Raw genomic sequence first — 14,559 nt, 5'->3', positions numbered from 1 at the left:
GAGTTCCTTAGGGACATAAAGCAGAGAAAAATTGCGACTTCAACATGTCGTCATTTTTGACCCAAAACCGTGGACTTACCTCCTGGAAAAAGGTAGATATTTGAATGGAAAACAAATAATATTTAAAAAGCTTCCAATCGAATCAAGGATTTATAACCCTCAAACGTAAGAAATCTAGTGTGGTCTAAAATGTCCCCTGAAACAATTTAAACGTTCCCAAGGGCCTTTAACGAGAGGCCGAGATCTGTAGGGACTTGAACAAGTGAAAAATGCCGACTTCAAAATTTGGTAATTTTGGGCCAAAAACCATGGACTTACCCCTTGAAAAAGAGCCGATTTTTGGACGAAATACAAATATTTTTTTAGAAGGTCCCAATCGAATCATTGTGGCTGAAAATGTCCCCTGATTCACCTTTAAGGCCTCCTAAGGGACCAGAGACAAAGAAATAGCGCATAAAAGATGAAGGCAAATTGACACCGAAGCGGCCAATGCCTTGAGGTCTGTCAACAAGCCAAAACATTTACAAGGACTGTTCTCCTCGCAACCCTTATTTCTGCCTTTATCGTTCCCTACGTCTTCTATAATTGTAATGTAGTAATGTGCGATTTTGAAAATGATTATTAATTTTGGTTCGTCATTCTACTGCTGGCATCGGATATTGTATCATCGTATTGAACGTCATAATTTACTGCGTTCAAATGAAAGAGTTCAGAGCGTTTTCAAAGAAACTCTTACGCGGGTTGAAAGATGAAATGAACCAACCTGAAGCCTTAGCTAGAGAAAGAAGAGTATGCTTTCGCGGGGCCATAGACAGACAGATTTAAAGTTCACAAGACACAAATCGTTGTGTTTTGTCGTTCTTATGACTTCAAACGCTGGATTTTAGCGACTTAAAGGGTTTAGCTTAGGCGTTGTCCTCTTATTACGTACAGCCATCGGCCAAAAAATTAAACCCCTTTAAGTCGCTAAAATTCGTTGTTTTGAACCACAAGTCAACGATAAAACAGAGACAAAACACGAAGTTTTAAAAACAAACAAAGATAACAGTGAAGAAGCCACTTGATTAGTTTCTGGAAATAATTGGTCCTCTGTTAATTGTCTCTTTCAAACTTTAATAAACTTGACATGTTTTCCAGAACTCCCAAGTTCAATTGATATAAAGCTTATGGATATAATAGTTTTCATACGGTTAATATTTAAGCTTATTCTGGTTCCAGATCGTCTGCTGACGGAGTCTGGCAGTTGCATTCAAATTAGGTCGTAACTAAAGTGTCCTATTGCTTAAGTGTATATAAAAAAGAGGTTGTCAGTCTCTCTATTATTTGCAATAGCTGAGGCAACTGATGCCCCATAGGTATACTATAAATATTTTGTTGTTACACAGTGCTATCACATAATTATTGAAAGTGCTTGTGTATTTTTTATTTCCCTTCATTTCATTTCAGCCCTGATTGCAGGGTTGACACTACGGGAAAGAGCAAATTTAGTTGGGCCAATATTTCAACTAGCTAGTCACTACAACGAGTCTTTTTCAGGGCCAGAGTTTAAAATTTAATCAATCCTCGGTAAGCTATTGAATGCCATGTAGCTAACGTCATGTGGTAATTGAGCGCCGAGTATCACTGTGTTATCATTTTGTGCTTTGCACACTATCTCTATTCTCGTAGGCTGAGAGCAGCCATTGATTTACGCTAGCAACGAGCTTGTCTCGTTATATCTACATAGGGTAGATACATACAGATGTGGTATGTGATATTATATTATAACGCACAACAAGCCTTTAGATTCTGCGGGAAAAGCTACAAAGCGCTCGAAACTTTAAACTGCCTAACCCCTCTTGCAAACACATGGCAGTCTGTGGCATTTCTCTTCATCATGGTAGCACAGAAACCCACAAAATCTTAATGCAAAAATTCACCTTTAAAATCGGTACTCTTAAATCCGTACATAATCAACGAACGCTTTTCATTTGACTAATTTATTCTTGTTTTTCATATTACCATGCTCCCACCAATAGCGTAGCTCCACAGGTCTCTATATAAACACATACAACCTACAATTCCCGTATTCGCTCTGACGGCGAACGGCTAACGCTCGCCGTAACCTCAGCACTCAAAATCTCTTTATGGTGGCCAATTTTCCAAAGTTATCAACTCTGTTGGTAATCCTTAACATTCGTAGTTACATACATGTTCTAATTGCGATTCTTTGTTTAGATTCTATAAGACGCAGTGCTCCTTTCCATGTATTGGCAAACATCCTGGTTACATAAATGACATCACGCTTAACCAATAATAATTATGATAAGTACAAAGCAGAAAAGCCTTGACAAAATGATAGATTGTGGTGGGCGAATAATAACCTCTTTAAACATTCTGCAGAAAGATGCTAGATTCTTACCCAACAGCTCAAACGTTAAAGACAATTCTCAGCTATTGGCTAAGATTTGGGCCATTTCACGGCATAGGGTAAAATATGGACTGGACCATTGGACCAATTTTTGGAACAATATTAATTTTGAACTCTTCCCTTTTTTTCGATGCTTAGTGTTCTACGTTAGGGTTTAACACTTGCACTCTAGAAAGCATATAAATGCTGAGCTTCCGTCGGTTGTCTAACCACTAAATCCATAGAATTCCTTTGATTTTAGAGCAATGTGGTTGAATTAGTTTACTATGGACAACTTGTGACTGATCATGAGCTCCGATCCATCTTCGTTAGCATTTGTTTCTCCAGGCAGCAACAACACAGTTTTTGTCAAGTCTTTTTGCAAGTAAAATTCAGATTAAACAAAGGCCAAGCTTATTCTTAGCTAACAGTTTTCTTAACGTTTCTTAGACGTTTCTTAGACTGCCATTTCTCAGCTGACAGTTAAAACTTTGGCCAATTCTTAGGTAACAGTTAACCCCGTGTTAGTAAGCTATAATTATTGGCAGAGGTGGGGGCTGGCGTGGCTTGATAAACAGGTTTGAATTGTTTACAAGTGTTCTTCTCAATGTACCAAGATATATCCCATGGCCTTAACGCTTGTTGTTGTAGAATCTGGATTCCACTTAGCCTCGTTTCCACAGGTGTTGGAATCATCATGGTTTCCCCCGGTACCAAACCCGATTCTCGAGTTAGAAGAAGGGCAATCCTTTTGATCGTCAGCTACCAAGCCAATCCTTGCTTTGGGATCCGAATTTTTGATCCAGACATTGAAACCTTCTTTGTTGCAGTTAATTTGTAGTGAGGCCTGTGAGCCAATCAGGGACTTCCATATGTCACGACCAAGTGAGGTGGCGGTGTAATTCCCATCCGAGATCAAAGCGAACAAGGAGTCCGCGGTCTTGTTAAAGACAATAAAGCGGATCTGTTCACCAATCTTCATACCGAGGCAGATCTTGGAGAAGGATGTGTTCCAGTAAGTTGGCAACTTAGTTTCTTGTAAATCAAATCCAGTCTTTCCTCCAGGTATGTTGTATGCATCTTTATTACTCCAGTAGGCTGAGTCATAATGAAAAGTGCTCTGAGGAAAAAAATAAGACAAACTCTTTCCAACTAACGCTACATTAACATAAACCTCGTGAGCTATTTCCCATCTTTTCCTAAAGACTTTACTATCGTCGCATCTGGATTAGCATCCGTGTTGTTTTTAGAATTCTCCTCTCACTTTACTCTCCCGCGATCTTCTGAAAACGAATCGAAACTATTTTGTGCTGAATAAATGGATAGACCCTGTTGTTGTCGCCGTTGTCATGGTGGTCATTTGTATTACTGTTAATATAGTATTGTGCGATTTACTCTGGTCTCAATGCTTAACGATGTCGCGTTGGTCGCGAAATGCTAATTTTAATTCCGGATTCAATCCCACAACCTGTCACAATTTCGTCTCTGTCATAGTTTGTTGAAATTGAAAATTACTGTGTACTAACAGTTGCAATGCCATCATCTGTCATTTTTTACCAGTGACCGCCATGCCTCGGGAAACAAAGTTTTATTCTCACACGTAATTTTCACCTAATAGAGCCAAATGCCCCCAATATATCTGAAAATGCTATAATGTTAAAACAATCCTCATGGAAAATGAGAGAAAGAAAAACGAATTGGATTTCACTGAGTTAATCAAACTTGCTTTTGAGCAGGTTTTCCAAACTTCAGAATTCATATCTAGACATTTAGATGAAATTAAGTCTGTTTTTCTCCCATATGTAAGAAAAAGTGTGATGATTTAAATATATTTTCTCCGCGCGTTTTTAAATTCTTAAAGAATCGGGCAAAGGCCAGCTTATCTTGATTGTATTTTAAGTTTTATTCATAAGAACATTGTAAATATTTTCTTTTCGTTAGTAACAGGTGAAGAGCCACCACGAGGAAACCCTGTTAATAAACCGATTACTCACTTAGTTACTTATTACATATTTTTCCTTTCATCGCCTCTGATATTTTATTTTCCTGCTTCAAGCGAGATAACAATTGCAAAACAAGGCTATTAAGCTTGTGTCTAGTCATGCTCCAGAAGAAACGACATACTAGCCCCAACTTATCAGCTCTGAGCTGCCAAAGCATAAACCTTATCTTTAATGGACTTTTCTTATTTTGTTACATTTGACCGCGGTTAAGAACTACTTTCAATTGTTTATATTTAGGAACATATTAATTATCATTTAAATAGTCATGCAGATGCCTGGCCCTTAGTACACATTCCCATGGCTGTTAAAAATGTTTCAAACATGGCTTATTGTTCTTTCGTTTTGTTAGGTCAAATTCATGTGGGACACGTCAATCTCCTTCACACATTTCCCTTGGATCCTAAAAAGGAATTGAATTTCTCGGAGCAGTTTCAGGAAAGCGCGATCTATCTGCGAGATCTGATGTAGTTTCTAAACACCATACCTTGTTGCCATTAATCTTCATAAGCGGCGTCCATCCTCCATCTCCACATCCAAAATCACCCAAGTGACAGAGAACAGTAACTGGTGGGTCAAAGTTAAGCGTTTTAACCAGGCTAATGTTTTGCCTGGTGAAAAATGAAAAATAAATAAATAAATAAATAAATAAATTAATTAATCAATCAATCAATCAATCAATCAATTAATTAATTAATTAATTAATTAAAAAAATGACAGTGACAGATGGTGATTAGAAGAGACTCCCAACTTGCCATTTGGGACCACCGAGAGTTTACCTGTTACCTTTTAGGGTACAAATATAACAGAAAATTTCAAAACAACCAACCGAATCAGTCCCACGAAAAAAAGAGGTTCTAGTTCTTCTGAGCGGTTCATTTTAAAGTTTTCGTCAAGTGCCCTATTACTTTCAGATGGAAGACCCCACACTTCACCCCACCTCCAGCGTTCTTCAGAGTTAATAATTGGATCTTGCAATTTATGTTTGAAGTCACCGTGACTACCCACAATCTTTTGTTTTAACGTTAACACTACAACTGAACATATTAACACTGAACGTCCCTGTCGTTGAATTGTTCCAACATGCACATTTTAAAATCTTTTGTAGTCTGTGCACATTCGATGTTAACAAAAACATCTAGCAAAGAAGTTTGTGTGGCTTCAAAACGATTGCCCTTTATTAACGTAAATGGTTTGAAGTTAAGTGGGTCGGGCCTTTCTTTTTCCATTGCGTTGTTTCTTTACACTTGAAAATATGTTTTATAATATCTTCGCTCTCAGCATCAAGGTGCATCAATGCTACTGTGTGCTTCTAGGAAAACGTAAACAAATGGTGCCGTTAACCTTTCTGTCATCTGACGTTTCGTCGTGGAGGACGACGATATAGAGTTATTAAGAGTCATAAACTTCGTTAACGCCGCTGACGCTCATCCAACCTGTGCGGGGGTTTGACTGAATTAGGACCAGCGACAAGTGCGATACTCTCATTTACGTCGACGGTACTCTGCATTACCTCTGCGATACATGACTGTACCATTACTAACCTGTCATTGTTTTTATAAGCAATTGTAGGTTTTCAAGGGAATTTCAGAATATGCCATTAAACATTGAACGACTAGTGAAAGTAACTAGAGCCAGAAACATCGTAAGGACTTAAACAGTTAGTTTAAGTCCAGAGTTTTCTATGAGGTGTTCAGATAATATATAAAGATTAATTATAAAGAACCACAGAAATATGACTTGCATACCTTAATACTTCGTAAACTTCCTTGCATGACTTAAAAACTGCAAAAGACATTAGCTTCCTTAGAAACTATTAATGCTACAAGAGATGGTGTTATTTTTGAATCAAAAGACAAATTTTAGGAGTCGTTTCTTCTATCTGGACAATTGCAAGATACGAGGAAGTTCAGTGTTTGGTTTGAACTAGAGGGACTGCCGATTTTAACTTCTCTCCGACAGAGAACTACTACGAACTTACTTAAGGCAGTTTTGTAAGTCGTCACACTTACTTATCACGTGTGTGTCCAAGGTCTGAAGAACTCAAGGTGATACAGTTTTCATAATTTGGGGTTGTTTTATCAGGTTTCGTTTCTCGTGGGACATGCACCATCCGATTTTGTACGTGGTAAAATGGCATTTACAAATTCGTTTTCTTGGTCTTGTGACATTTGCTAAAAGCATTTCTTTTTTGTTAAGATACCAGGATAATGCATTTTTCAGCTATTTAAGGCCAGTAGCTGTACTTAATTTGTCGTTTCTATTTTTTGGCAATAAGTGCCGGGAAGACTTTCTGGCTCGATAGTTAAAGCGGTCTTTCAGCTGTTTATCTAGTATGTTGAAAGATAGTCGTAACACCAAAAGTGGCTGTAAAAGCAAAAGGGAGATCACAATTGGATCAAAACTTAGACCTGCCCGATCTTCCACCTAGGAGATGTTGTTGATTTAATACATTTGACTCGGACGAAGCTACGTGGTGAGATTTGGCAATTTACCAACTGTTCACATAAAGTAACTTAATTTCCAACACCTAATCATTGTAAAGCTACTCCAAAGTTATTTGCCTTCTGTGTCTTGTTTTAAATTACATTCTCCTTTAATTGAGATATGTTGTCGAAGTGAACATTAGTGTATTCTGTTAACTATTAGAATAAAAGAAACAGAGCAAGGTCGTTTTCATAAAACCCTCTCTGTTTTGTTGTTCCTTAAGCTTTTTCTCCTCACCTGTCCGCTCACAATAATCTCCATCAAAAGGTCCTTCACAGATGCATTCAAACTTGTCACTGATATAATTCGCCAAACAGGTTCCTCCATTTTGGCAGGGAGAAGAAGAACACGGGGACTAGAGTGAAGAAAAAGAAAAGATTGTCATCATTATTACCATCATCATCATCATCATCATCATCATCATCATCATCATCATCGGTATCGTCATGTCACGCCTCACGAAAAAAATCTTTCCTCTCTTACATCCATTAGCTTCATCCTAGGTGTTAACACGTCAATCAATCAATCAATCAATCAATCAATCAATCAATCAATCAATCAATCAATCAATCAATCAATCAATCAATCAACCAATCTGCATATCTGTTAATTAACGAATTTGCTAGTCAGTTCGTCCGTCAATCAATGCAACAATCCATAAACTCATCAATCAGGATGTATCAGTTTGAGTAACAAAAGGAATACATCTGAACTGAATTGAAAATGTTCTAATAAACAGGTTTTTCTGTACCTCCATGGAGAAATGGTGTAAACTGTCGTGTAACCTGTACTTCTTGGGATTGCTGTACTTGTCAGCAGATAGCAACTCACACCAAAGTTTTCCATCGGCTACTTTGTAGGCAGCCAGATTTAAAGCAAAGCATAAAGAATGCGTGAGGCATTCAAAGATGCAGTTCATGACGTCGTCAACTGTAAAATTTCCAACGGTAGGCACATTTAGATGATGAAAAGCGTCCTTTATAAAGGAATGGCTCCTAAAAGTTTGTCGACGAGGATACGCTCTCTGGGCTGGTTTTAACATAATTGATTCTGAAAAAGATGAAATACATTTGTAAGAGAAACAATTAAGAATGCAGTATAATTCATGTTTTCAAGTAACCTGTTTTCCCTTTTGATATTTTAGTTGAATGGCTTCTGTCAGCTTAACAACACGTGACAGATAAACATGAATAAGCTTGCAACAATCCGAAAGTTCCAACACTATTTTTTTTATATACATTTACAACTTCAGTAATCAAAAACTTCAACATAACAAGCATAAAATCGTTGACAGAATAGAAAACCGTTAAATTTATCTTTCAATAGAACTATAGATCCATGATGTTTAATGTTTTAAAACTATTTTTAAAAGCTGCATAAATATCAATGTTCCTTGACGCCTCGGGTATTCGAGGTACCTCCACGAGTGCAGTCCATACGTTGTTGATTTTATTCTTCACCACAGGTAAGTCCTATATTGTGGTGCGCCTAAGGTTGTACGGAGTACAGCTTATTCGTATTAAATCACGCAAGCTGGCTGGTCTGTGTTCGTAAAGACTTTGAAGACCAATACGCTTTAATAATTCGTTGTATGGCGTATAATGTTTCCTTAAAAACAATTTGTTAGCTGATTGCTCACTACATAAATGCCAAGTTTCGGAACAATAATTAAAAGGTGACAATGTAAACGAAGGCTTTCTTATATGCCTCTTGTAGTTTCAGAAGGCATCAGTTTCTGCATCCGATTAAGAAAAGCAATGTGTTGACCCACTTTTCTGCAATCCATGTAGCAATTTGCACCACTTTTGTTGAATTTATTTATTTAACTCTTTCTTAAAAGGATTACGTTACAGGGCATTTACAGAAAAGGGGAATGAGTATTTCTTGGTCCGTTTTACACGAGTAACACGATTCTACGGGGTATCGAAAATACACAAGCCTAATGTCCCACTTAGACCCATAGTGAGCAGTATAGTATCGATTACCTACAACTGCGCAAAACATCTCTCACATCAACATCATGTGAAGAACGCTCAGCAGTTCTCACAGCTCGTTAGGGACCTCAAGGTAGAAGAAGACGAGGTGCTGTGCTCGCACGACGTATCTGCCTTATCCGCCAGTGGCCAGTAGATAAAGCCCTTACGATTATCGGACAACGTCTAGAGGAGGACGGAACACTGGTGGACAGCCAGCCCAGTGACATCACATCCCTCCTGGAACTGTGTCTTAAGTGCTCTTATTTTGTGTTCCGAGGTGAGTTTTACCTCCAAGTTCATGGCGCAGCCATAGTTTCATCAGTATCTTCGATTGTTTGCAATATCTATATGGAAGAGTTTGAATGTAAGGCCCTCACAGAGCAGCAAACCTCCCGAACTGGTGGTTTCGCTATGTGGATGACACATACACGAAGCAGAAGGTGCAATACGTGCAAGAGTTTACAGACCACCTAAACTCAATATACAATGAAATTAAGTGCACCAATGAATTGGAGGAGAACAATGCACTTGCTTTTCTTGACACGCTGACCGTTAAGAGCCAGATGGAAACCTAAAGGTCAAAGTGTACAGATAACCTACACACACGGACCACTACTTGAATTTCAAATCCAACCAACCATCAGAGCACAAGCTGTCCGTTGCACGCACATTACATCATTGAGCGGACAGTGTTGCATGGACCCCGAAGACCTGCGTCAGGAAAAACAACATATCAACAAAGTTTAACATGAGCGCGGCTTTTCCATCATGGGCAATTAACAAGGCATTACAACTCAAGCCACCAAAACAGGGCGCATCCAACTACGGTCGAGGAGGGACCTCAGAAAGAACAGCGGTCGGCATCCCCTAGCTACGTGAAAGGCACGACGGAGGAGATCAAAAGAGTGACCAATTCGTACGGCGTTAAGTCATACATCAAGCCAACAAGAAAGCTTCAGGAAATCCTGTGTAAGCCGAAGGATCGCCTGGAACAGAAAGAAGTCTGTGGCCCCGTTTATAAGATCATGTGTGGAGGAGGCGGAGGTGATAAATGCAATGAAACCCACATTGGAGAAACAGAAAGATCACTCAAGGTACGTTTCTTAGAACATAGAAGACTTAGCTCCACCTCGTCAGAAGTTTCTCGACGCAATAACAAAGACAAGCCAAAACACGATGTTCACATCGACGAGGCACGGATTTTGGAAAGAGATTCAGACTGGTTTACGAGAGGAGTTCGTGATGCAATTTACATCAGAGCCCACAAGCCGATCCCAAATAGCGGGGGAAGATACAACTTTCCAGCCATCTGGACAAGGCTGGTCAGATCACATGTCACGTGACCTGACCAAATCACCGTGAAAAAGACTCTAGCAGAGTCGAAAGCTTAAGATTTCACTTTCATACAGTATAGAGTCAAAAACGAATAAATTCAACCGAAATTGTTTTGAAGTTTACTTCTTTTTCAAATTGTTGTTGCTTAATTATCTCTTAAAAAATTCGTCGTTACCCCTAATTTTCTTTTTGAGTCCCAACATTCCTTGTTAAAATCTACTTTTCCTTCATAGTCATAAATTGTGCATAAATGCGTTTGTATTAGCAGGCACCGTCCTTAATTAACTTTACTGTTTTGTATAAACAGGGAAACCAATCGAGAAAATTTAAGTAAGATACTTAAAATGGTCTCCTGTGTTCCTAGATCTTTTTGTGTAAACTAATACAGATTGGTCCTTTCGGATGCTTTATAATTAGCTGAAAATGTAAGTTTCAGAAAGTCTTAGCGAACGGAATTTGATTTTAGCTGCTTACTAGCTGTTTTTGGTTTTACTAAATTCCAGCATTTTTAAAGGAGATAGTTCCCCTTTTGAAAACGAAAGTATTTACTTTATACGTGTGATTTACCGGCCGGGAGGTAAAAACAATACTTAACTAACGAGCGCAGCGAGTGAGAAAAATATTGCTCGGAACACGACAAAAAAATTTATATGTTTTTATTCACCATAAAGTAAGCCCCATACTCGGCAAATCTTCGTCCTCCATATCCTACTAGTAGACTGCAAGCAGTCCCTTTCTGGATAGTCGAGAGGTCGCGCGAAATAGCCGAGCGCGAAAAAAAACTAGAGCGAACAAGCGGAAGGGGGCTTGGGGAGAGGCGGAAAAAAGGAGAAAGGAAAAGAAAGGGACTGCGCTCTTAGCTGTAACAGACGCGTTCATGGTAACTCCGCCCACAATTCGTTAAACCCATAAAAAATCCAATTAAAAATGACAGCTAACAGATAACAGCTCCGCATTGTTATTCAATGACCAGAACACCGGGTTAGAACATTAGGAGCGAAGGGGAATAATCGTCGAGCTTCTTTGAAAAGGCCAAAATTCGAATTTTTCTTCAGGGGTCATGCAGAGTAAAAGAAATCGACGACACAAACGCCCGAAGTGTAATTAAGAGCGTGGCTCAAGACAAATGGAAAGCTGTTGTTAATATCATTTTAAAGCATCCTGCGGTGAATTCTACTGACAAAGCTTGTTCCGCGGGGTGTTCCGCAGGGAGGGGGGGGGGGGGGGGCAAAATTACATTGTACTTGTTGGCACAAATGTCTTTTAATTATTGCGGAATCTTCTTGAAGGCAACTGCTTTTAAATCAAAGTCTTTTGACTGCAACTGGTCTTGGAATATACTGCGAAACGGAACAACAACCACAATCGAGGCCCTGTCGGCAAAGTCGAAGCTTTGATAAATAATGGATTTCCCGAAATCAGTGGGAAGAACGGCCATTACATCTTTTCCGAGACAGTGCTTCTACTGCTAGCTTCTGTTCCTCTTTTAGAACTAAGCCGCCGAGTTGATCGCTTAAATTTACGAACACATCGCTGCTACTCTCTCTCACCGACGCCATTTTCCTAGTGATCTGAAGCGTTGACATCATACGTGTGAAGAAGTTAATTACACATCAAACTTGTCTGACAGCAGCTATTGTTTATGGACCAATCAGAATTTTCCGTTGCTGGAGCGACGGGAAATTCGAACGCGTTTGTTACAATTAAGAGCGCAGTCCCTTTCTTTTCCTTCTCTCATCCAGTCTCTTCTCGTTTATTTCTCCTCGCTCCAGTCTCGCTGCGCTATAAGAACACCATCTCGACTAACCAACCAGAAAGGGACTCCTTACAGTCTAATCCTACTGGTGAAGATGTGTATAATACTCAACTCGGGTCCGGATGTAGTGTCGTATGAATTTTGCATTAAAACACTCGTGTCTATATAATAATGAAATTTATTTAACTACCTTTGCAACCGTAGAGCTCCATCCTCATTGTTATATGGTCAGTCCAGGTTAATGGAAGAAGACGAATGAATTGTGCTGTGATCGGTGGGTCAAGTTCTTGATATACAACAGTATTCCCATCCGTATTTGCAGTAAATTCCTAAAGAAGTGAAATGAAAAGTTCTTGAAAGAAGTTATCAAATAAATAAATAAATAAATAAACAAATAAATAAATAAATAGATAAATAAATAAATAAATAAATAAATAAATAAATAAACAGCATTGAGCACTTTATGCCAAGGTAGACTCTACCCCCACATTAAAATGAATATATATACACATTACAATAAAACAATTAAAAAGCCGCGGCGTAGTTTATTTTTGTGGGCTTTCCAGCGTCCAGTTGATCGAGATTATATTACAAATAAAGTAAGAAAGTAGAGTTCTATGAGTATCCTTTTAAATACAATAAAAAGAAAAACAACCAGACACAGATACGAACCTCCCAGAACCAGCACCCCCTCCCCCCCAACCAATACTCAACCATATCGGAACAAGGAGAAGAGTCAAAGCGGGACTGTCCTGTGCGATTGTTTATGTTGGTCAAAATTAAACTGCTCAAATGTTTCACGAAGAGTCTTTTTTTCTAACATGAAATTGCTGTTAGAGCATCGGGAAGAAACCATTAAAGGATTTCCCCTTGGAAGAACACACTATGATCAGTTTTTAGAGACTTCTCTAAAATGCACAACTGAAGAGAAATTAAGAAACAAATGCCCATTTTTTTCATCGTGCACATCCGCAGTCAGACATAATTAGTACAAGGTCCTATGCGCTGAACCATCATTGTAAAGATTCCATCGATTCTGGGCTATTCAAAGTGACACATTAAATAGATGAGACTCCCCTTTTCGGAGCTAGACGATCTTTTTATTTACAAAATAGACAGTGAACCACTAGGCAATGTCAGGATTTGAAAAGTTTGATTCCAATTATTTAGCTTTTAAGCTAACTGTCAAACAAACGTTTTTGAAAAATTCCATTCGGCAGAGTCTACTTATGACATTGGGGTTTAGAATATCTATTTCACCTTTATTTTGGATTGTCCTCTTTCCTTGTAATACTGGAATGTCACTCCATTGTCACTATACTGTAGCTTGTATTTACGGACACACTGGAAATGATTGTTTCTTCCCTGTGTAGCTACACGTGTTACTTTTATGTAAGGACTTCTCAGATCAACCCGGAACCATTGATTGACATCACTGATACCAGCTGCCCAACCACTTGAAGAGTGCAGTCTGCCTTCAGTGACCCTGAATCCGTAGTAAGTTGAAGACGCACTGAGTTGTTCATCTGAGATGGCATTGCTCTCCATACCAAGGACATCCTGACATTCTAAATTAATTCACGGATCGAAGTCAGTAAAATATATGAAATACATAAATTTGAACTGCGGATAGAAGTATGAATAAATGACAGACCATCCCAGGAAGTACGCAACTTAAGAGGCTGTCCGCCTTACGATCGACCACTTAATTCGGATCAAAATTTCGATTTCCTGCAAAATTTCTCCACAAAACAAGGTTGATATGCAATGAAAAAAAAAATAAAACGCATTTCTTCGGTTTTTATTCTCGATAATAGTCGAGATTTTGAGGCGAATGTCATCGATACCCGAAACCCTCAAATAGGGCCTTTTACAAAGCCGAAATTAGCCTTCTTTCGGATGCTTGCTGCCAAGCGTATATTTAGCATAGGAACATAAGAATTTTTAAAGGATCTAGAAAGAAGCATACCAGCAAAAATCTTTATGAGAATGACGACACATTTAAATTTACAAAACATGTTTCGGTCGTACAACGATCGTCTTCAGTTGAAAGTAGAAGTAATATGAAGTTACAATTGAATTTATAATGTAATGCTAAATAAAGATAAATAACAAACGTGCAATATTAACAAAATACACTGTTACACGCAAGTCCGAAGCATTTTTTCGATCTTGAAGACTCTTTCTCTTTTTTAATGAGCTTTTTCTTTGCCATATTTTATGGAAAATTGCCTTACTCTGTATTTAATTAAGTCCCACAAGACCCTCTTATCAGTAACTGCGTTAAATTTGGCTAGCCACGCTGGTACACTTTCAGTTAATAATGCTGCATAGTTCGTATCATCAGCAAGACTAGCGTTGAATTTTCAAAACGACGGGCTGTATTTTTGTTTACCAATGCTACTAAAATGCAAAATAATGGCCGCATGATCGGAGTTTATCGAGGATATGATATCGGATTTCTCAATATCTTCTTGACAAACATCGCTTATTAACCAAAAATCGAGACTTCTCTGAATAAGCAGTTTCTTTTGTTTCCAAGTAAAATGTTTCATCCCCGGGTTTCTTATTCGCCAAATATCTATTAAATCAATATCCAGGCAATAGATCTTCAAT

General features: G+C 38.5%; 1 protein-coding gene across 6 annotated transcripts in view; it reads right to left on the bottom strand.

The window, feature by feature from the left end:
- Window positions 1–1,096: 1,096 nt before the first annotated feature.
- Window positions 1,097–14,559, bottom strand: part of LOC146487164 (uncharacterized) — an 81,449-nt gene continuing 67,986 nt past the window's right edge. For all 6 annotated transcript variants that reach the window (XM_085086151.1, XM_085086136.1, XM_085086159.1 and 3 more), the window contains 7 exons: window positions 13,204–13,511; window positions 12,134–12,272; window positions 7,628–7,926; window positions 7,114–7,231; window positions 6,138–6,174; window positions 4,877–5,000; window positions 1,097–3,509 (listed from right to left, as the gene is read on the bottom strand). In XM_085086151.1, coding sequence (XP_084942277.1) covers window positions 2,994–3,509; window positions 4,877–5,000; window positions 6,138–6,174; window positions 7,114–7,231; window positions 7,628–7,926; window positions 12,134–12,272; window positions 13,204–13,511 — 1,541 coding nt within the window. In that variant the 3' untranslated portion in view covers window positions 1,097–2,993. The remainder of the gene's footprint in view (window positions 3,510–4,876; window positions 5,001–6,137; window positions 6,175–7,113; window positions 7,232–7,627; window positions 7,927–12,133; window positions 12,273–13,203; window positions 13,512–14,559) is intronic.

Source organism: Pavona decussata, unplaced genomic scaffold (genome assembly GCF_977016875.1).
Source record: "Pavona decussata unplaced genomic scaffold, jaPavDecu1.1 SCAFFOLD_16, whole genome shotgun sequence".
Classification (NCBI taxonomy): domain Eukaryota; kingdom Metazoa; phylum Cnidaria; class Anthozoa; order Scleractinia; family Agariciidae; genus Pavona; species Pavona decussata.
This window is presented reverse-complemented; position numbering and strand designations above follow the sequence as displayed.